Source organism: Salvelinus sp. IW2-2015, linkage group LG6.2 (assembly GCF_002910315.2).
Source record: "Salvelinus sp. IW2-2015 linkage group LG6.2, ASM291031v2, whole genome shotgun sequence".
Classification (NCBI taxonomy): domain Eukaryota; kingdom Metazoa; phylum Chordata; class Actinopteri; order Salmoniformes; family Salmonidae; genus Salvelinus; species Salvelinus sp. IW2-2015.
The window spans coordinates 16768543-16791660 of NC_036846.1; the positions used below are offsets into that span (position 1 = coordinate 16768543).

Here is a 23118-nt window from a genome sequence, read left to right on the forward strand (position 1 = left end):
TAGCATGTCCCCACATCCAATGGAATTTACTGTTCTTAGTGGCGCACTTTCTGATTGGTCCAGCACTCTTCCGTTTCCTGTGATGCGCAAGCCGATTCACACACGTGAAGGTCAGGAACTGCAGTCAATCGTTTACAATTATCAAATAATTGTACATTTCTGTCTAATTTATAAGCGATTTGTGCATGAACATGGAAAACCAAGGAGCCACAGCAGACCCTCAGCTTCAGCAATTCATCGAAATCGAGTCCCAAAAACAAAGGTTTCAGCAGTTGGTCCATCAGATGACTGAAGTGTGTTGGGTAAGAAACGCTTCTGCAATGACAACTTGCTAGCTAGGTGAGCTACTGTAGCTAGCTACTTGAACATCTGGCGATCAAGTACACATAAAAATGTACATAGTTTGCCAGTGATACATTGGACATGTAGGCTTCTTTATTGTACTAGCTAACTTGTAATGCCAGTATTTGTGGCTAAGTGCAAACGTTTGCTGCATTAAGCTAACGAGCTACAATAACGACGCTCCTGAATGAAGCTCCTACACAATCAACCACATGTAGGGTACTCGCCTAAAATAGTGTTTGAGATGTGAACAAATTACTCATGCACGATGCAATGTCTTCCACTCAATGATTGAGCACCCGTCTACTCTGTTTCCTTACAGGAGAAATGCATGGACAAACCTGGGCCCAAGCTGGACTCCCGGACAGAGATCTGCTTTGTGAACTGTGTAGAGCGCTTCATTGACACAAGCCAATTCATCCTGAACAGACTCGAACAAACACAGAGGAGTAAGGGCTCCTTCTCAGAATCCATGTCTGAATAGTCTAGCAACAACCTCCACTGGATAGACTGTCAAGACGCTGAACAGCCAATCAAGTTGTTTTACAGCAATGCCAGCTTTCTATATGGTGCAATGAGAACACTGTCCAATAACCAGGTGGGGAAGAAACAAGTCGTTTTGATAAGTGCCTCGGTTTTGCACCTTGTATCATGTCACCTAGCCAAGTCCTCTCTCGCCTAGCGGGACATGAGATTAAGTGCAGTAGTAACAATTCTGGTTGGTAGCTAGCTAATATCTTCATATTGTTGGTGTTTCTGAAACTGTAGTACATTGAATGAGCCTGTTGCATGTCAATCATATGGAAACTGAGATGGGAGAACTTAATTAGTATGCTTTTATGACAAGCTTACCCAGCTGTAGAGGTTGTCCTGGGGCAGAAACAAAGAGCCAAAAATCTGGGACATTCAATTTGACACCGCGTCGGAAAGCCACAAAAACTCACTGCATTCAGTACCAAGTCAGAGTACGAACAATGTCTTGTTGGGAAAAGGGCACGATCTATGGCTGAAACAAGTGTTCCATTGTATATATGCAATAAACAAAAATCTTATTGCCTGCTTTGTCATTGGCATTTTGAATAGTGTGTGGTCCAAGTATTAGGGTCTTGCTGTATAAAAGGTTGTTTATTCACATACTAAAAGAATGAGCAGTATGTTATAAATCAATGATTAAGAAATACATTAAGTTTGGCACATGCAGTAGTAGGAATGTGTTTCAAAAGAGGCTATTTCAAGGAAAGTGCCTCAGTTAATACTGATGTTCATATACATGATCAATAAATTCAATTGAGGTATTACATTACAGTAACTTCACACTCAGATTGTGAATATTGAACAATCACTAACTTTGAAAGAGATGATTGAAGCAAGTACACAAAAGGTAAAAGCTGCATTACCTTGACTCACAGTAGGTCTTGCATTTTTAAAGTAACATTAAAACAAAGGAATAAGACAGGCCTATCAATAAGTTACAGTTCAGTCAGTAAAAAACAGAAGGCACTAGTCGGTTCATATCAAAACTAGTGGATCTGAACTAAAATCAATACATTCAATTATCACTGTCCATTATTAGATATTAAGTGTATGTACACCAGCTTTTTTTATACAGTAGAAACCTTTCGGATTAAGGGGAAACCTGTAGGACTAATACTTTCAACCAGTTGAATGGTTTAGGTGTACCATGAAGTAAAATAAAATTCTGTTGGACTTTGCTAATCTCTAGACATACTGTACATTTGCCAGTATAGAAATGCAATGTGCTCACTGGATTGCAGTGCATGATAATTAGGCAAACTATCCTTACAGTGGCTATTGCATTGTAAGACAATATTTAGTAAACATGTTTTCCACTTGTCTACGCAGGTGGTTAAATATCAAATAAACAGAAATGTAAAACTGGCATTGGGAAATTGATCTCTAAACATTTGGCCTTCGTGCTAAATAGGGTTGGAGTCAATTCAGTTTTCGATTCAGGAAATTAGCTGAAATTCAATTAAGGAATTCAAAATTGCCCATTGTTTTCAGAGTCATGAATTGAGCTTCAATCATACTGAATTAAAAACTAAATTGATCCCAAGTGCTAAGTGGTGACAAAGCTATTGTTCCTCCTCATTGAGCCCTCTGGTGAGTAGCTGCCCTTTGAGTTCCCCTCTCTGGCCAGCTTCCCCTCCACTGGCCCCTCTGCCTGGCTCTCCTGGCTGGGCAGGGCCACGTAGGCCTGCTGGCCCCAAGGGGATCCATGAGGTCCCTTCCTCAGGTACAGTGGCAGCGAGTCCCAACTGAATGTGAGATCTTTAAACGCATGAAGGAGGAAGATACCCAAGATAATTGTGAGGAACCCACTGACTGTCCCCACAGCTCCGTCCGTGCTCATGCTCAGCCACTCCTTGAAGAGGATAGCTGAACATGCCATTACAGAGGTGGTGAAGAACACGTAATAGATGGGCGTGACAATGGACGTGTTGTAAATGTCCAAGGCTTTATTGAGATAGCTGATCTGGATGCTGACGCAGATCACCAGGCAGATGAGTAGACACCAGAACAGGGGTTCCTTTAGGACAGCAGTGCCAGCGAACAGCTCCTTAATGCCGATGCCCAGGCCCTTGACGCAGGACACTGACAGGGAGCCAATCACGGAGCAGATCAGGATGTAAACCAGCACGTTTTTCTGGCCGTAGCGCGGGGCGACCAGGAAGATGAGGATCAAGCTGCTCGCCACGACAGACACGGCGAACACTATGAATCCTGGGAGACATCGCAGTCGGAACATTTGAATGAGTACATTGTAAGAGCATGATACAATAGGTGAGATTCTTGCATTTTTACTTATTAACAAGCCAATGCTTTTTGGAATCAGTGGCTCTGAACAGCTGCTGAGTGATTCAGCATAGGTCAATGTGTGAGACATTGGTATGATTGAAGTAATACGTTTCTCAACTTGGTCAAAAACATTATCAGTGCATTCAAGGGGATTGGCCTAAAGGCACTGCACATATTTTTTAACCTTAAAATCACTTAATGAGTAGTTATTTGGGATGCAAGATGATATTATAGGAAAGTGTTTGTGTATATCTGGACCCATGATGTCAGTTACACTACCTGGGTCTTGGAGCTTCTCATATGTGGACCCATGATGTCAGTTACAGTACCTGGGTCTTGGAGCTTCTCAGCCATGGCAGTAAGGGAGGCCACCTCCTCCTCCTGAGGGGCATGGATGACCATGACAGTGGAACCCAGGATGCACAGCAAGCAGCCCATCTTCCCGTGAACATTCAACCGCTCATTCAGGAAGTATGAGGACAGCACAGCACTGCAGGAAGCAGGCAAATAAGTTTGTCTAGTCAAAATGAACAGATTTTTTTTCTGTAGCGATCTTCATTTTAATGGCATGCAATAAGGTCTGACTGTCTTTAGGCCCAAATACGTGTTTGGAAAATATCCTAGAACTAGCTCTTTGCAAATGGATTATTACATTTTGAAACAGAATGTCACCTCACGCTTATCTTAACAGTTCATGGGATGAGGTGTGAGGAACTTAGTACCGATCAAAGCACAAGCTGAAGTTCAGTAATCAGCCATTTACCTCACAAGAACACTCATTGCTCCCAGTGGTGTTACCAATGTGGCAGGGGCAAAAGCGTAAGCGGCAAAGTTAGCTGCTTCCCCAGCTCCCACTGAAACACAGAAACCAGCATTAGTATGCAACAATGACATGGGACGATGCACATGATACTGTGATTGTAAGGGGAGGTGAGTTTTGATAACTATGCTCCCATTCAGCCTACATGTGCAAATGTGATCTTCTGAAGAATATGTACTTCAAAGATTTCAATACGACAATGTGGGTCGTTGCGTCATCACAAAAGACTACCAGCAAAAATACCAAACCCACAACAGCCTCCCTTTCTCTTTGAAAACAAAGACCACAATGTTAACAGGGAAAGGTCAATGTGGACTGTTACAACAAGGTTTACCCTACTGTACCATATGCTAAAGTTCAGTAATGCTAAATTGGTATTTTAAAATAAAGAACAATTGTGATCAGGTGACAGATTTTTCTACACTTACTTGATATTAGTCCTGCCCACCATAGCCATTCCTTGAGGTAAGCATATCCCCCCTGACCTAATAAATACAAATAAAATGTATGATCATACAGATAGGGCCTACTATACTAATAATACAAGTGTTTATTAAGGTTTTATTCAGTAAGCATACTTTCAATGGCCCAACGTAGCTAAAGTTAAGATTAAGTTAATGTATGATGGTGGTAATACCTGCTCGCATAAACCCCTTGCTGGACAATCGCAAAAGACCTTTCTTCTTAAGGATGAAGCTTCCTCCAATGAAGATGCTCGAGCTCATGGCAAGAGAGAGGCCAATGTAGAAGTCAGTGCGGTTTGTTCCGATATCCATCTGAAAATCACCACCAGATTTGATAATAATGCAGAGTACACAGATAGCAGATTTTGAAAGGTTCTGGATGGCGGTTCTCTAACCATGTTTACTACTGTTAATGTATTTTAACCTAAACACCTAACTAACCCTAAAGACAATAAATGTATTCGTTGTTCAATCCCGCAGCCCTGGCACAACGGGTTCGCAATACAGCTGAGGAACGGGGCTGGACAATTCTCAAATTTGTAGATGCAACTATGGATTAGATCATAGGCATATTTAGAAGCTATATAGTGTTTGGGTTTGTTAACAAAACGCAACTTTTTACAAACAATGTCTGAATTTAAACCTTGAGTTATGATAAACTAATATGCTCATGAGGATCTATAAATGAGACAAGATGCAATGCCTATGGACATTCATTGAAATTACAGTAACGACCACTTACTTAGCTTTTACAGTTCAATTCAGGGTGTTGACTTAAGCCTTAATATTTCCTTCAGCTGCTAGTCTTATTTTTGCCAGCTAGCTAACTTTTTAATCACGTGACGATGTCTACTAACGTTACACATTTGATCAGATTTATGCGGTGAGATAGTATTAGCAGAATTATCTCCTGCCTGAATCATCTGAATAACGTATTTTTTACCTGTAATTACTCATTATGAACAGAGGTCATAAGATGTAGCTGACTGGCAAAGCAATGTAGCGGGGCTATTAGCCTAGCTAGCCAGCTACCTAACGTTAGCCAGCTAACTTTTGAAGTAAGCAAGCCAGGCAGAAGAGAAACGTTTCTACAACACAGATTGGGCTGTATAGCTGACTTGCTATTCTATTTTCTTGTTTGCACACAACATTCCCGTGAACACGAAAGGCTAGTATAGTACACATCCTAAAATGTACTTTGAGCTCACCTTTGCTTTCAACCCATTCGATCTGAAAAGAAGCAGCTGACTGCTGGAGTCCGCCCAGAATGGATACTGTACTTCCTCGTGCAGTGTCAGTGAGCGTGTCAAATATGTATATGTATTATAGCTATATTTGTTTCATACCATATCTGGCTAACGTTTACGAACTCTCCACAATCATTTTTCATTTACATCAACTGACTTTATAAAAACTCAAATTAACAAGCAAATGGGAGTTTATGTGGGAAATATCAGAGACAGAAATGGGCGAGTTCGTTTTACACGGGTCTGTTCTATTCGGGATCCTTGGTATATCCCTACGACATTAAACTTGACATATAAAATGGTTAAAGTAAGAGTTCGGACAGCGTTTCACAAGGGGTACACGTTTTGGTTTTTGCTTTAACACTACACAGCTGATTCAAATGTGCAAAGCTTGATGATTAGTTGGTTATTTGAATCACCCCAGTGGCTGCACTACAGGTGGAGATGGGTGACATGCCATTGTAGATTAGGAGACAGCAGTTGGCAATTAATTATTGGGTTAACCTACAGGGACATGGGGTGTCTCATCCTACAAAAGGGATTTTACAGGCATGCTGGAACATGACCGAAGACAGAACACAAACGTTGGGTGGGTAATACCCAGGTGAAGGAGATGGGACTGTATGGAAGGGAGTTTAGTCCAACGGTAGCTATTCCTGTAAATCCACCATGGCTACTCCCGCCTCCAGTAGTTGATCTAGAAGTGTTGGAGAGACTACAGAAAGATAGTGAGGGTGTTGATCCATCTGATTTGTTTAAGAGATGATACTTTGTATCATGATTTTGTGGCCATTTATACAGATGGTTCAAAAGATCCAAGGACAGGATGTACTAGGTCAGCATTTGTAGTGCAGGAATTTGGGGTGGAAGTCAGGAAATGTATTACAGATAATCTGGCTGTATTTAAAAATATATATATTTATTTAACTGGGCAAGTCGGTTAAGAACAAATTCTTATTTTACAATTTTACATTTACATTTAAGTCATTTAGCAGACGCTCTTATCCAGAGCGACTTACAATGATGGCCTAACCTGGCCAAACCCTAAACTGGATGACGCTGGGCCAATTGTGTACCGCCCTATGGGACTCCCAATCATGGCTGGTTGTGATACAGCCTGGAATCGAACCAGGGTCTGTAGTGACACCTCTAGCACAGAGAGGCAGTGCTTTAGACTACTGTGCCACTCGGGAGCCATCTACGGCATAGCTGATGGCCATACTGTTGACCTTGCAGTGGGTGGAGAAAGTCAAGCCAGACAGAGTAGTTATTTGCTCTGATTCATGTGCAGCGTTAATGAGTCTCCAGTCCTTTAGGTCATGTCACAGATGAGGTGCTACAAACCCATGGCAGGATTAGACAGATGGGAATACAGATAAGCTTTACTTGGGTCCCAGCCCATGTGGAGGGGAATGAGGCAGTTGATGTACTGGCTAAACAAGCACTTAGAAGTGGGGATGTTGATGGTGCAGAGATGGCAGGTGCAGTTGAATAAGAGAAGGGGATACTGGAAATTAGTTTAGAGTACATTGAGAAGAACGTCATTAGAATATATTATCTTTTTTAAGAGCAATGGGGCTGGCAGGTAGGACTTAGTTTCTCCCTGTCTCTGGCCCACACTTGTGCTAGGGTAGCTAATGAAATGTGCACCACTTGGTGTCACGAGGACTGAGTTTGGAAAACCCTGGGTTAGGATAAGGGTTATTAAGGTTAGGGCAAATATTTTTTTAGAACTAACCCTAGACCACAGCCTGTCGTTTCCAGTGTTGCCAACAAATTTTCAGGGAAAGTTGCTAGAGGCAGGTCGATTTGTTGCTAAAAGTTGCTAAATGATGTTGGGATGACGTCATTACGTAATAACGTAAAACTGTGTCATTACGTAGAATACACAATAACGTTACTCAAATTGACTGGCCATCTCGGCAAAAAATAGGATTTGACATTTGTTAGTTTAGTTTTGTTTGTTTATTATATATTTTTATTTGTAAAAGTAATATAAACACAACACATTTTTATATGATCACATTTTTATTTTTAAACACAACACATTGAATTATTGAACAATTACACATTATTGAACAATTACATTTTATTTATTTTCTTTTTAACTAGTAAACCTACACATTCTGAACATTATAGTTTTAAGCAGTGTATTGGTAGTTAGTTAACATGCTACCTAACTGATCAACAATTACAGGTACAGGCTAATAAGGTATAAATGCTATCTTATTGAACAAGCAACTTAACTCAAATAATGATTTGTGCGCTAGGCATCTCTCTCCAGCTCTCCAGGTTGTTGTGCAGCTTGGCTGGCTAGCTGCTCAATGGTTTCCTCGAGATATTGCCACTGTTTTCGCACACACTGCAGTACACACTGCCACCATCAGCTGTGTGTCTCCGCCAGTTCCAGAAAGTCCACTCCTTGCATACGTACTGTAAATATGATGAATCATAGATTGGCAAGGAAATCCTCTTCATCTTCACTGTGCAACTGCATTGTCACAGAGCTGGAACCGGCAGTAGAGGATGGAGTGGCCTTAAAGCTGTGTGGTGCCAAACTGCTGCAGAACTTCACTTGGTAGTTTATGCTGGTAACAGGTATCACCAGCCACTTCAGTCCATACCGCACCAGGAGTATGGATTTGAGAATGTGCAGTGACATTCTACTTCTTAACTTTGACTTGACCACACTCATTTGGCTGAACAGCCGTTCAACCTCCGCATTTGAGTGTGGCAAGGAAAGGGCAGCGAGTGCAGCTTTGCACAGTTCTTCAAATGGATTTGACCCGGAAGAGTCCGTGTAGTTATTGACTTCACTCCAAATCTCGACTGTATTTTCAGTTGAGTCCCACCTAAACAGATGGATGTTTCTCTATTGGGAAACTATTTTATCAATTGTTTGGGGCTGGTATCCCAGTAGCTCAGATACTTTAATAATTTCAGTGGTGCCTTTATTGTGCTTTAGCGTTTCCTTAACGCTGAACAAGGCCATGTTTCGCAAGTTTTCTAGGTTGTCTGGGAGCCTTGCTTGCAGCTCCTTGCTTAAAGCAACAATGTAGTTGATGCACTGTCTCCGAATTACCTTTTTGTCCTCTGGCGCAAGACTGAGTTGGTACACCGTGCTCTCGAAAAGGTACCGAAGGGACTGAGATGTCCATCAATGGCATCCTTCAGGACATCAATTTTTGCCATAGGGTTGACTACTCTGCTGCAAATTGATGTTAAGAGTCGTACCAGATTGTCCAAAAGCTTGACAGAATCTGTTTGCTCTCCCTCAAATGACTGCACTGCAACTTGTACATCAGACAGGATTGATTTCAAGAATGTCAGGTAGACATAGTTGGTCTTGTACATGGCGTGGAGCACATCCGCCATGTAGCAACGCTCACTGGCCTTGGTCAACTCAAAGTGGAGTTTCAGTTCTTCCCACTGGCTCAATATACGAGTTACCGCAGGCTCAATCGATAGCCAACGTGTGGCACACACTTTGGTGATCTGCAGGGGTTTCTGGCCACAATTAATGGTGGCATACACAGCTTTGTACGCCTCGTGCCGTTTTGGGGAAATGGAAAACCAGTTGTAGGTTTCCCTGATTTAAGTACTCAACACTCCCAGGGATGGTTTCTTTGTATGCTGCACAGACAGCCAATTGTAAAGACTGGCACACACAGCGGATGAGTAACAAATTGGGCAATGAGAAGATTCTCTTTTTTAAGGTTACACTTCTCAAGAAACTCAACTACCGCCTGTGCTATTGATCTGGCATCGCCGCCCTCCAATTCAACCAGCCCGAGAAATATGGACACAACTGTTCTTTTTTTAGCACTGAAATACCGAATCACCACACACAGGTATTTCGAGACACTGACATCAGTGGACTCATCCAAAAGGAGACTGAACTTCTCATCCCCCACATCTGATGTTACCCTTTTGAGATAATAAGGAGCCAGTACTCCCCTAATAATTTCTGTGCACTTGGAAGTTTGTTGCTGCCACAGAATCTGAAAAGGCAGCTTTGCAAGCCATACCTAAATGGTCGCATGCTAGCAGCGAACAATGCTCTGCAGTGGCCATTGCCATAGTAGCTTCTGCGCTTTTGCAGTTATCCACTTTTTTAACCAACTGTGGTAATGTAGACTGCGTTGTGGGGTTGTACGGTTTTGATTTATTTATATGCTTTGCTGTAGCACTATGTTTTTTGATGTCATACATTTTTTCAAGCATATCTGATTTGCAGTACGCACAGTATGCCCGACAATCATCCCCAATTACTGGCTTCAGCCACCCTTTAAATTCAGGTACAGATGCCCACTCTTTTCTGTACTTCTGGCTGTACAATTTTGATTGAGACATGTTGATTGATGTAAGTTCTGTTCAAGATCAAACATTTGTGACCAACTATATTCATTGGGTTTGTCTCGTCGAACGCATACTACTGCTGCTGCAGTCAGCCAACAATGATTTTTAATTTGCTGAAATTGCTGCTGGCCTGCTGCTGCCTGTGCAAAAACTGAGCGCCTGCTACTGACGTCACTCACAATGCACTTTTGCAGCCAGGCACGTGTGTTGTGACTGAGTATGTGACAGAGAAAATCGTTTTGGTGTCATTCCAATGGGAGCAAATTAATCATAGTGGGCAGAGCCAAGCACGAGCATTGGCGCGTTCTAGCATGTATTTGCGGAGTTCCGTCCGGGAATGTGAAGTGCGCATGTGCAATAACTCAATTCGCCCTTGCACTTCCAAACAACGCGATTTTTAAAACACTTTGGCAAAGTGTGAAGTCTACAAAACTTAGTGCACTCGGTTCAGAACTGTACGTTTGTTTATGTGTAACTGTTATTTTTGGTCGCACTGCTTTGCTTTATCTTGGCCAGGTCGCAGTTGTAAATGACAACTTGTTCTCAACTTGCCTACCTGGTTAAATAATTGTGAAATAAGTGAAACTCTGTTCAGGAAACTGTATTGAGATCAAATGTTTAATCGTTGAGAAAATTATCAGAATGTTGGCCAAAATCCATCTCGCCCCATCTTCGCCCACTGGCGGCCACTGGGCTTCCTCTCATCACCATATTTGATAGTGAGTGGAAACGCCAACCGGAGGCTTCACATTTACGCATCTGTGGTTTCGTCCCAAGGATCACGCATAGCACTCGTTTTACAAGGCCCGGTGCCTCGGGCGAGTGGAGATTTTTTTTACCCATGGAATGGTTGAAAGTAAGCAAACCAAACTAAACCGGGGCATCGGGCAATGTAAAACGAATTGGCCCAATGTCACGTGCATCTTTCCTGCTGATCGGATTGGTTGCTCCCTGTAGAAAGGGGCGGTATTAGTCTGTTGTGCACTGTGATTGGATTAATCCGCATTTACGTTGCAGCAAACGGAAGAAGATCTAACCTTGGCAGGGAAACAAACGTGGCTTTCATAAAGATTTGCAAAGTGGAGTCCTCTACGGAATTATATTTCTATAAAAACAAACAATTACCAGAATTACTCAAAATACTTAAACTGTTTTGAAATTTCTGGTGTCGTTACTTATCTCTACGACTCATGGGCTTTTAGAAATGAATTAACACAGGATGAGGATATCACTGTTGCCATTTACGATGGACCGCAATACCACCGCTGAGTTGGTAACGTTAGTCATATGGTCCGTCATAACCTCACAGTCATAGTTTGTGGACGCTGTCAACATTTGCCTGTTGTCCCATGATGAAGACGTACCTCTCCGTTATCAGAAACTGCAAGGTTGCACAGAGATGGTCATTCAGCCATGCTACAAGATGTGCAGTTTCTCCTTCCCCATTATCCTCAAAATGGAATTGCAAAAGGCTCATGGTGAGACGCCTGGGCACGGATATCCCGACAGAAGACCGGAACTATTATATCACCACCCCTATCTTCTATGTGAATGCTGCCCCTCATATTGGACACTTGTACTCGGCTGTTACTGCTGACTACCTGCACAGATACAAGCTTCTACAGGGGTTCAACTCCAGGTTTGTCACAGGTGAGTGAAAAACACATGCAAATCAATGTGGATTGATTAACATTGTGGTAACATTGTAGTTGCCCTTGTTTATAAGTTAAGTGAAATATCCCTATTGAAGCATTGGTTAACACGCTTACCTAGCCCGTCCTCGAGGGGCAGACCCCAGATGGTGAGGGTATGCAACAACACCTCCGCCACACTGATCCTCAACACGGGCCCGCCAGGGGTTTGTGCCCAGCCCCCTCCTGTACTCCGTTTACCTATGACTGCGTGGCTACACACGACTCCAACTCAATCATAAAGTTTACTGATGACATGATAATCAGGGGTGCCTGATTATCAACAATGACGAGCCTAGAGGGAGGAAGTTAGAGCCCTGGCGGAGTGATGCCAGAAAAATAACCTCTTCCTTAACGTAAAAATACCAAAGGATCTGATTGTGGACTACAGGAGACAGAGAGGGAGCATTCCCTCATCCGCATGGGGGTCAAAAGCTTTACAGCACTGTGTCACATGTAACAGTATAGATTCCGTCCCTCTCCCCGCCCCTACCTGTGCTCGAACCAGGGACCCTCTGCACACTGTCATGGTGTGCTTGGACCATGTTAGTTTGTTGGTGATGTGGACACCAAGGAACTTGAAGCTCTCAACCTGCTCCACTGCAGCCCCGTCGATGAGAATGGGGGCGTGCTCAGTCCTCTTTTTACTGTAGCCCACAATCATCTCCTTTGTCTTGACCACGTTGAGGGAGAGGTTGTTGTACTGGCACCACACGGCCAGGTCTCTGACATCCTCCCTATAGGCTGTCTCGTCGTTGTTGTCGGTCATCAACAAATTTAATGATGGTGTTGGAGTCGTGCCTGGCCGTGCAGTCATGAGTGAACAAGGAGTACAGGAGGGGGCTGAGCACGCACCCCTGAGGGGCCCCAGTGTTGAGGATCAGAGTGGCAGATGTGTTGTTACCTACCCTTACCATCTGGCGGCGGCCCGTCAGGAAATCCAGGATCCAGTTGCAGATGGAGGGGTTTAGTTCCAGGGTCTTTAGCATATTGATGAGCTTTGAGGGCACTATGGTGTTGAACGCTGAGCTGTAGTCAATGAATAGCATTCTCACATAGGTGTTCTTTGTCCAGGTGGGAAAGGGCAGTGTGGAGTGCAGTAGAGACTGCATCATCTGTGGATCTGTTGGGCGGTATGCAAATTGGAGTAGGTCTAGTGTTTCTGGGATGATGATGTTGATGTGTGCCTAGGAATACAAAATCTGTCATTTGAGACAGTGTTTTAGTAGAGTACCACAGTATGAGTCATAATACCCATAAACCTAGCGGTCAAACAGAAAAAATGGTTCCAATTGTTTTTCCATCATAAATTTTTCCCATAGGAGATTTTAGAAACACTTAAAATAAGGGCTGTGTTTTGTCTAGGCTTACCCTATTGTGAAGTTTTGATAACCATGTAAATCTATCTCGGACAAGGTGAAGTATCAATATATTTTATTTGATTTCCAGGTGAATGATGCCATTCCATTTGCTCCGTTCCGGCCATAATTATGAAGCCTCCACTGGTATTATGACACCTCTACTGTGGGGCTCTATAGTCACATGCACAGGGTTTCAGGTGTGATTGCAGGGTACAGTGAAAATCTTAGGCTCTGAGCTCCAACATGCAGGACTAAGAGAAATAAAATAATGAAAATGGTAATAAAAAAACAATATAAATAGCACTATATACATAACTGTAGCAGTGATGAATAAATAAATGTTCATTGGGGTGGCGGCAGAGTGAAGACTGTTGTGGGGGGGTGACCATAGGGTGGGCAGCATGATCACTGAGGGGACCAAGTGAAATAAAAATGATGATGTAAAAAAAAATATATATATATATATAACATATGAATGTCCCTAGAGGGAGCAGCAGGTAAGAAAAGAGATCTATGTAAAGAGATGGTTTTATGCAATTCATCATTACAACTGATTGAACAGTCGCTGATACTACGTGTCAGTGGGAATCATTTCTCATATTTCCCTCCTTTCAAGGGTATAACATTGTATAGCTAATAGGCTATGTGTTTGTACATGGACTGAGGTGAATGAAGCTACAGTAGCAGAGGTGATAATGGATGGGCTAATTTTTGCTTGTTTTTAATGTTTTCCAAATAGCTTTTTCTTTCCATTTTTAGAAATTACGTCCTCACAAAAACTCAAACCCTTATATGGCCTTGGTTGCCCTAGAAGACTAAACTCTTGCTCACCAGAATAATGTCATAAATTATAGAATGAATGCTCCAATCTAGTTGACATCAATAAAGTTCTGTCATCTCTGTTCTAAGACGTTTAGATACCGGGGGGAAAATGCAATAACTCTCCAAGAAAATGGGAAGATTTTTTGACCGATTTGTAAGGAAATACAAAGCTGTGAAAATGACCCAACATGTTTCTGTTAACATTTCAGTTTGGCTTGGATGAATATTTTATGTGGTTGAAATACTATCAGCTTTTATGATGCTGATAAAAAATGGAACCTCTACAGACGGTCCCTAACTGTGCGTTTGCGTTCTCTCAAAATGCTGGAAGAAATCATATTTCTTCACTCCTGTTCCCTAGTCAAAATGTACATTCAGTGTATAATTTTACAGCAAGAAATGTTTTTAATTTTGCAGGAGTTAATATTGAGACAGAGAGGTTATAGACATAGTCAGGTCAGTGTCCAGATTTCAGTTTCCATTTAACCCAAAACTCAGACATGATCCTTTTTGAGACAGTGGATCAAGGTTGACTTTTTCTGCCCATCCCCAAAAAGCGATTGGCATGCATAAAGTTAGGCCAAAACCTTAACACCTCGATCACACCTTGCATTTTGGTACACCAGAGGTACAGTGCATTCGGAAAGTATTCAGTCCCCTTGACTTTGACATTTTGTTACGTTACAGCCTTATTCTAAAATGTATTACATATTTTTTTTCCCTCAATCTACACACAATACCCCATAGTGACAAAGTGTAAAACAGGTTATTAGAAATGTATTACAAAAACTGATATCACATTTACATAAGTATTCAGACCCTTTGCAGTGAGAATCAAAATTGAGCTCAAGTGCATCCTGTTTCCATTGATCATACTTGAGATGTTTCTACAACTTGATTGGAGTCTACCTGTGGTAAATTCAATTGATTGGATATGATTTTTATTTTTATCTTATTTCAACTTTATTTAGCCAGTTGAGAACAAGTTCTCATTTACAACTGCGACCTGGCCAAGATAAAGCAAAGCAGTGCGACCAAAAATAACAGAGTTACACATAAGAAAACATAGTTAATAACACAATAGAAAAGAAAAATATATGTACAGTGTGTGCTAATGTAGAAGAGTAGGGAGGTAGGCAATAAATAGGCCATAGAGGAGAAATAATTACAATTTAGCATTAATACTGGAGTGATAAAAGTGCAGATGATGACGTGCAAGTAGAGATACTGGGGTGCAAGAGAGTAAGTAATAATATGGGGATGAGGTCGTTGGGTGTGCTATTTACAGATTGGCTGTGTACAGGTACAGTGATCTGTGAGCTGCTCTGACAGCTGATGCTTAAAGTTAGAGAGGGAGATAGACGTCTCCAGCTTCAATGATTTTTGCAATTCGTTCCAGTCATTGGCAGCAGAGAACTGGAAGGAAAGGCGGCCAAAGGAAGTGTTTGCTTTGGGGATGACCAGTGCAATATACCTACTGGAGCGCGTGTTACGGGTGTGTGTTGCTATGGTGACCAGTGACCTGAGAGAAGGCGGGGATTTACCTAGCAAAGACTTATAGATGACCTGGAGCCGGTGGGTTTGGCGACGGATATGTAGTGAGGCCAGCCAACGAGAGCATACAGGTCGTAGTGGTGGGTAGTATATGGGGCTTTGGTGACAAAACGGATGGCGCTGTGATAGACTAGATCCAGTTTGCTGAGTAGAGGGTTGGGGGCTATTTTGTAAATGACATCGTCAAGGATCGGTAGGATAGTCAATTTTACGAGGGTATGTTTGGCAGCATGAGTGAAGGGGCTTTGTTGTGAAATAGGAAGCCGATTCTAGATTTAATTTTGGATTGGAGATGCTTAATGTGAGTCTGGAAGGAGAGTTTACAGTCTAACCAGCACCTAGGTATTTGTATGTGTCCACATATTCTAGGTCAAAACCGTCCAGAGTAGTGATGCTAGTCGGGCGGGAGGGTACGGGCAGCAATTGGTTGAAGAGCATGCAATTAGTTTTACAAGCATTTAAAAGCAGTTGGAGGCCACGGAAGGAGTGTTGTATGGCGTTGAAGCTCATTTGGAGGTTTGTTAGCACAGTGTCCAAAGAAGGGCCAGATGTATACAGAATGGTTTCGTCTGCGTAGAGGTGGGTCAGAGAATTACACGCAGCAAGAGCGACATCATTGATCTATATACACACACACACACACASAGAGAGAGAAAAGAGTCGGCCCGAGAATTGAACCCTGTGGCACCCCCATAGACTGCCAGAGGTCCGGACAACAGGCCCTCCGATTTGACACACTGAACTCTATCTGAGAAGTAGTTGTTGAACCAGGCGAGGCAGTCATTTGAGAAGCTAAGGCTATTGAGTCTGCCGATAAGAATACGGTGATTGACAGTGTCGAAAGCCTTGGCCAGGTCGATGAAGACGGCTGCACAGTACTGTCTTTTATCGATGGCGGTTATGATATCGTTTAGGACCTTGAGCGTGGCTGAGGTGCACCCATGACCAGCTCGGAAACCAGATTGCATAGTGGAGAAGGTACGGTGGGATTCAAAATGGTCTGTGATCTGTTTGTTCTGTTTGTTAACTTGGCTTTCGACGATTTCAGAAAGGCAGGGCAGGATGCAGTTTGGGTCTAGTGTTACCCCCTTTGAAGAGAGGGATGACTGCGGCAGCTTTCCAATCTTTGGGAATCTCAGACAATACGAAAGAGCGGTTGAACAGGCTAGTAATAGGGGTTGCAACAATTGCGGCGGATAATTTTAGAAAGAGTTTAGATTGTCTAGCCCAGCTGATTTCTGGGGATCCAGATTTCTACGCTCTTTCAGAACATCAACTATTTGGGTGAAGGAGAAGCGGGGGGCTTGGGCAAGTTGCTGTGGGGGGTGCTGAGATGTTGGCCGGGGTAGGGGTAGCCAGGTGGGAAGCATGGCCAGCCGTAGAAAAATGCTTATTGAAATGGTCGATTATCGTAGATTTACCGGTGGTGACAGTGTTTCCTATCCTCAGTGCAGTGGGCAGCTGGGAGGAGGTGCTCTTATTCTCCATGGACATCAGTGTCCCAAAATCTTTTGGAATTCGTGCTACAGGAAGCAAATTTCTGTTTGAAATAGCTAGCCTTAGCTTTCCTAACTGACTGAGTATATTTGGAAAGGCACACAACCTGTCTATATAAGGTCCCACAGTTGAAAGTGCATGTCAGAGCAAAAACAAAGCCATAAGGTCGACGGGATTGTCCGTAGAGCTCCGAGACAGGATTGTGTCGGTACAGATTTGGGGAAGGGTGCCAAAAAATTCTGCAGCATTGAAGGTCCACAAGAACACAGTGGCCTCCATCATTCTTAAATGGAAGAAGTTTGGAATCGCCAAGACTCTTCCTAGAGCTCAGGGAGGTGACAAAGATCCCGATGGTCACTCTGACAGAGCTTTAGAGTTCCACTGTGGAGATGGGAGAACCTTCTCTGCAGCACTCCACCCATCAGGTTTTTATGGTAGAGTGGCCCGATGGAAGCCACTCTTCAGTAAAAGGCACATGACAGCCCGCTTGGAGTTTGCCAAAAGGCACCTAAAGGACTCAGACCATGAGAAACAAGATTCTCTGGTCTGATGAAACCAAGATTGAACTCTTTGGCCTGAATGCCAAGCGTCGTGTCTGGAGGAAACCTGGCACCATCCCTACGGTGAAGCGTGGTGGTGGCAACATGCTATGGGGAGGTTTTTCAGTGGCAGGGACTGGGAGACTAGTCAGGATTGAAGGAAATATGAACGCAGCCAAGTATAGAGATCCCTGATGAAAACCTGCTCCGGAGCGCTCAGGACCTCAGACTAGGTTGAAGGTTCACCTTACAACAGGCCAATGACCCTAAGCACACAGCCAAGACAACCCAGGAGTGGCTTCGGGGCAAGTCTGAATGTCCTTGAGTGGCCCAGCCAGAGCCCGGACTTGAACCCGATTGAACATCTCTGGAGGACTGAAAATAGCTGTGACACTCCCCATCCAACGTGACAGAGCTTGAGAGGATATGCAGAGAAGAATGGGAGAAACTCCCCAAATACAGGTGTGCCAAGCTTGTAGCGTCATACCCAAGAACTTGAGGCTGTAATCGCTGCCAAAAGTGCTGAGTAAGGGCCTGAATATGTGATATCATCAAAAAAAAAWTTTTTTGCTTTGTCATTATGTGGTATTGGTTGAAGGGGAAAAAACTATTTAACCCGTTTTAGAATAAGGCTGTAACGTAACAAAATTTGAAAAAAGTCAAGGGGTCTGAACTTTCCGAATGCACTGTACATTAATTTCCAATGGAATGATGTGTTTGCCTTGCAGCGCGTTCTATGCGGTGCATTCGTTGGATTTATTGTGTATGCGTCGAACTGTATCTGTAGACAGCTTGACAGAAATAGTAGCAAAAGGTGAATGTTGAAATTGTGTTACTCACATCGATGCACGCATAAACCTCGTTCACATTACCCATAAGCACTCTGTTACGTTGCGATGGATTACATGCATTTTTTAAATTATTTTATTTTATCCCCTTTTCTCCCCAATTTTCGTGGTATCCAATCGCTAGTAATTACTATCTTGTCTCATCGCTACAACTCCCGTACGGGCTCGGGAGAGACGAAGGTCGAAAGCCACGCGTCCGCCGAAGCACAACCCAACCAAGCCGCACTGCTTAACACAGCGCGCCTCCAACCCGGAAGCCAGCCGCACCAATGTGTCGGAGGAAACACCGTGCACCTGGCCCCCTTGGTTAGCGCGCACTGCGCCCGGCCCGCCACAGGAGTCGCTGGAGCGCGATGAGACAAGGATATCCCTACCGGCCAAACCCTCCCTAACCCAGACGACGCTAGCCCAATTGTGCGTCGCTGCACGGACCTCCCGGTCGCGGCCGGCTGCGACAGGGCCTGGGCGCGAACCCAGAGAGGCCCCTGATTACATGCATTTCAATGGAGAATAAAGTTAAAGAAACAAGTTGAGGTAAAAGTAACTAAACAAAACATGTTTTATTATCACCTGAAACTATATATTTATCCTGTTTCGAATGAAAAGGTCATATTTTGCAATCTCCCAAAATGAATGTGATCTCTGACAAGAGACAGGCTCTCCTCCATCTTGTGTTACAAACACTACACTTGTCAGTTCAGTAGTGGGGCGAGACTCCAGTGATGACAGCGTAAGGAAATGTCTCCTAGTGGTCATATCACGCAATAGGATTTCACATGGAATTTTATAAAAAGGTCATTTTTTTATGGAAAACTGATTTTAAAAAATGGCAGTTAACATTAAGAAAATTGTCTATTTGTCACATCCCTACATTTTTCCACAACTACCTACACAAAAATTCTCTGTTCGGGCACACAAAACATTTTCTTGAGGCAAGCCGAAGTCGTTAGCCGAAGTCTACGCCCACTCGTCGGTGATTGGTTAACATTAGGGATTCTTCAATGAAGTGCCTGTTTTCATTCAACGAGAGACGAGTTGTCCTCATGTACAATTTTTCACTTGAGAAATAGTGCACAACATTCTAGTCAGATGCAAAAACGTCAATTCATGACATTTCTTGAGTTACCCTAGATTAATTCAGGCTACAGTGTCTCAAAATTGACACCCAGTACTATTGCTGCTTTTTTTTCTATGCGAGCACTCGTTCGGCTAGCTGAGCTCTGTTAGGCTAGGCGCCAGCCGAACTGAAGCATGCTTACTCACTTCTGCCAAAATAAAGAAATAGAAACCTCAATGTAGCCTAAAGAAATTATACATTTATGTATTTTTTTTCTTCTGTATTTTCTTTTTTTTCAATCTGACTGCAACCCACCCGCCCTTCATCCACACAATATTTCATGACCCAAAACCCACTCGCGCATCACAAATGCACAGACACACAGCCAATGCTGCAGTCCRACGTATATAGAGACATTGAACACTGGACTGTTTCTTTTTATACTGTATTCATATACTGTATTCTTCACTTACCTCATTCTGATATCTACTACTGTACATTGCTATTAGTTACTGTTATACACTGGATTCTCGACATGCCTCCCTAATATATCTACTGCTGTACATATCATTCTAGGTATGTATTGTTGGTGTATATACGCATAGATTGTTTCAGTAATCTAAATGTAATGTTATTTGGGTTGTTAACTGGATTCGTTCTGACATTCGTTATTTATTGTGTCTAGTTTTTGATGATTGTTTGACATTTTGCCTCACTGTTAGGAGCTAGTAACACACACATTTCGCTGTACCTTCTATAACATCTGCTAAACTGTCATTTGATTTACCTTAGGGACAGGCGACCCGAGTTTCGAGACTCACCTCCTCCATTCATAATATCTAAATAACATCTTTGCATTTCAGGTACAGATGAGCACGGACTCAAAATCCAACAGGCTGCCAATGCTGCCGGACAGGATCCTCTAAGTTTCTGCACTAAAGTATCTGAGAGATTCAAATACCTCTTCAAGAGCTGTCACATCTCATACACTGACTACATCCGTACCACTGAGGAGAGACACCGCTGTGCAGTGGAGCACTTCTGGACCGTGCTTCAGAGTAAAGGCTTCATCTATAAGGGGAATTATGAAGGCTGGTACTCCACGCAGGACGAGAGCTTCCTCACGCCATCGCAGGTGGGAGATGCCAAGGATTCATCAGGGAAGGAGATCAAGATCTCTCTGGAGAGCGGCCACAAGGTAGGCTAAAGGATTACTTCATAAACAGTTGTTGCTCGCATCATAACAAGGTTTACTACTACATCTCATTGATTCATGTCATTTACTGAGTGTTGTTCCTTGGTATGGCCATGTAACGCTTCTCTTTCTAGCATAAGAAATGTAATAACGATTAGGAAGGTGAGATAAAATGTAGAAGGTGTCTGTATTCAAAACGTGATGTTTCTGAAGTAACACCTACACAATCTGAAAGAGAACAGGAAAAATCATATCCATCATGTGTCAGATAAATTCAGGTCCAGTGACTCAAGTAGGTTTTAATTATTTAATAAACACTTTATTTACTACTCTAGTGCTCTTTATACATTGTTTTTCTCATAAAATATCATCTGGTTTGTCTTTTGCAGGTGGAGTGGATGAAGGAGGAGAACTACATGTTCCGTCTGTCTGAGTTCCGGTCCCGGCTGCAGGAGTGGCTGGAGGGGAACCCCAGAGCAGTGCAGCCAGAACGGTTCCACCACGCAGTTCTCCAGTGGCTCCAGGAGGACCTCCCAGACCTCTCTGTCTCCCGCCAGAGAAGCCGCCTCCAGTGGGGCATTCCAGTTCCTGGTGACCTCGACCAGACAATCTACGTGTGGTTAGACGCCCTGGTCAACTACCTCACTGTGGCTGGTTACCCGGACTCACACTCTCAATGGTGGAGGGCTGCCCATCATGTCGTGGGAAAGGACATTCTCAAATTCCATGCCATCTATTGGCCGGCATTCCTACTGGCTGCTGACTTGCCCCTCCCACAGACCATACATGTGCACTCTCATTGGACAGTGGGAGGGAAGAAAATGTCTAAAAGCTTAGGGAATGTGGTGGACCCCCTGGAGAGGTCTCAAAGGTTCACCATAGATGGTATGAGGTACTTCCTCCTGCGCCAGGGGGTCCCAGACACAGACTGCGACTATGACGATGATAAAGTGGTCAAACTGCTCAATGCCGAGCTTACAGACTCGTTGGGTGGCCTTCTAAACCGCTGCACTGCCCCCTCTCTCAACCCAGCTCAGGTCTACCCCCACTTCTGCTCTGACTCCTTCCCCAGTCAAGGGACTGAATCACATAAGGGGAGGGCTGTGGATGAAGATTATCACATGCTGGATGCTGTACGTGCACTACCAGCCGTGGTGGAACAGCACTACGAGAGTGTGCACGTGTACAAAGCTCTGGAGGCCATTAACCGGTGTGTGAGGCAGACCAACGGCTTTGTCCAGCGGCACACACCATGGAAGTTGGGCAGTGGGGATGGGAGAGACCAGCTGTGGCTGGACACCATCCTCCACGTGTCCCTAGAGTGTCTGAGGATGTATGGGACACTCCTACAGCCCATAGTGCCAGAGATAGCAGACAAACTTCTGTCCAGGCTGGGGGTGAAGCCAGAGGAGAAGAGCTGGGCTGCTCTGAACTTCCTGGTTAAATATCAGGGAAAGGACTGCCCCTTCGAGGGCAGAGCACTGGGTCCTGACACTGGAGTCCTGTTTAATCGTCTGGAGAGGCCAAATGCAGAGAAGGGAAAGCCCAAGAAGGCTAAGAAAGCCACTAAAGTGAAATCATAAACATGGAAATTCTATGTTTTCTGTCCATGTAAAATGAGTTAAAATAAATTAGATTAAATATGTCACTAGTGTAATGCATTATTTTTCCTGTCTGTTTGAGCTTTCCTAACTGCTGCTTTTGTTTACAATTGATCATTATTATATTCAAATAGTGTTAAACTATTTTGGGTTGTTGAGAGAAATGAAATGGTTCTACCTACAACCACCAATCAACACAAAGTGGTAGGTGTAGTCAAGGAAATAGACTAGGTCTATATGACAGCACTGTTCAATAAGCCTTTTCATTTGAAGTAGTTTTATCAAGTCAAGTTGCCATTTGTAGGTACAGAACTAACACTACTTTAAAAAGTTGGAAGTGTTCCATATTATTTTCTCTCCCACCTCCCATATAAAGACCATACAAGTTCAGTACAGTATCTCCTCTAACACGTTTCCTTTCACTGTTATCTCCTCTATAGAATGACCATCAGCTGAGAGGTTAAAGTTCAATCTGAGTGACAGGAGAGATGACCAACGGGCCAGAGTTTTCACCACCATGATAACCTGGGTAGAGAAATGGATAGAGTTTCTCAGTGAAGGTGCAGCCAGAGAAAGAGAAGATATGAGACTTGGCCTCGACATCATAGGAGACCTGTCCCTCCTCATAATCCACAAACACCCAAACCTTCTGGGGCTTCTCTTTTTAGGGAGAGGGGGAGAGGGGCTAGTACAGGCCTGACACACATTCTAATACATCAGTCCCACAGTCCAGTATCCATTCTCAGGGCACAGTGCTATCCTAATTTTCCTATTGATGGACTCTCGCTACTCCTAAAAACCACCTACTCTTCCCCCACCTGTACCTCATAGTAGAATCTCCCTGAGGAAAAGCCCTCCTTTCCCAGGACACAACAATTGGTATGAAAACCTCTCCATCTCT

The 23118-nt window shown here is 43.4% G+C and overlaps 3 protein-coding genes across 6 annotated transcripts; 2 read left to right on the forward strand and 1 right to left on the reverse strand.

The window, feature by feature from the left end:
- Nucleotides 1-58: 58 nt before the first annotated feature.
- On the forward strand, nt 59-1399 carry timm8a (translocase of inner mitochondrial membrane 8 homolog A (yeast)). Its single transcript, XM_023990298.2, has 2 exons — nt 59-302; nt 665-1399. The coding sequence occupies exons 1-2, from the start codon at nt 186-188 to the stop codon at nt 824-826; spliced, it is 279 nt and encodes a 92-aa protein (XP_023846066.1). The 5' UTR covers nt 59-185; the 3' UTR covers nt 827-1399.
- Nucleotides 1400-1452: 53 nt separating this feature from the next.
- On the reverse strand, nt 1453-5832 carry zgc:101583 (Mg_trans_NIPA domain-containing protein). Of its 3 annotated transcripts, none has more exons than XM_023990294.2 (6): nt 5655-5832; nt 4620-4758; nt 4411-4467; nt 3926-4016; nt 3492-3652; nt 1453-3087 (listed from the first exon to the last, which is right to left on the reverse strand). In XM_023990294.2, exons 2-6 carry the CDS (start codon nt 4756-4758, stop codon nt 2423-2425), a joined length of 1113 nt encoding a protein of 370 aa, XP_023846062.1. In that variant the 5' UTR covers nt 5655-5832; the 3' UTR covers nt 1453-2422. The 3 variants fall into 3 exon arrangements, with proteins under 3 accessions (XP_023846062.1, XP_023846064.1, XP_023846065.1); XM_023990296.2 differs by lacking the exon at nt 5655-5832 and adding an exon at nt 5390-5609; XM_023990297.2 differs by lacking the exon at nt 5655-5832 and adding an exon at nt 5189-5355.
- Nucleotides 5833-6152: 320 nt separating this feature from the next.
- mars2 (methionyl-tRNA synthetase 2, mitochondrial) lies at nt 6153-22261 on the forward strand. Of its 2 annotated transcripts, none has more exons than XM_023990293.2 (3): nt 6153-6282; nt 20285-20619; nt 21006-22261. In XM_023990293.2, the coding sequence occupies exons 1-3, from the start codon at nt 6255-6257 to the stop codon at nt 22197-22199; spliced, it is 1557 nt and encodes a 518-aa protein (XP_023846061.1). In that variant the 5' UTR covers nt 6153-6254; the 3' UTR covers nt 22200-22261. The 2 variants fall into 2 exon arrangements, with proteins under 2 accessions (XP_023846061.1, XP_023846060.1); XM_023990292.2 differs by lacking the exon at nt 6153-6282 and adding an exon at nt 11068-11702.
- Nucleotides 22262-23118: the final 857 nt, after the last annotated feature.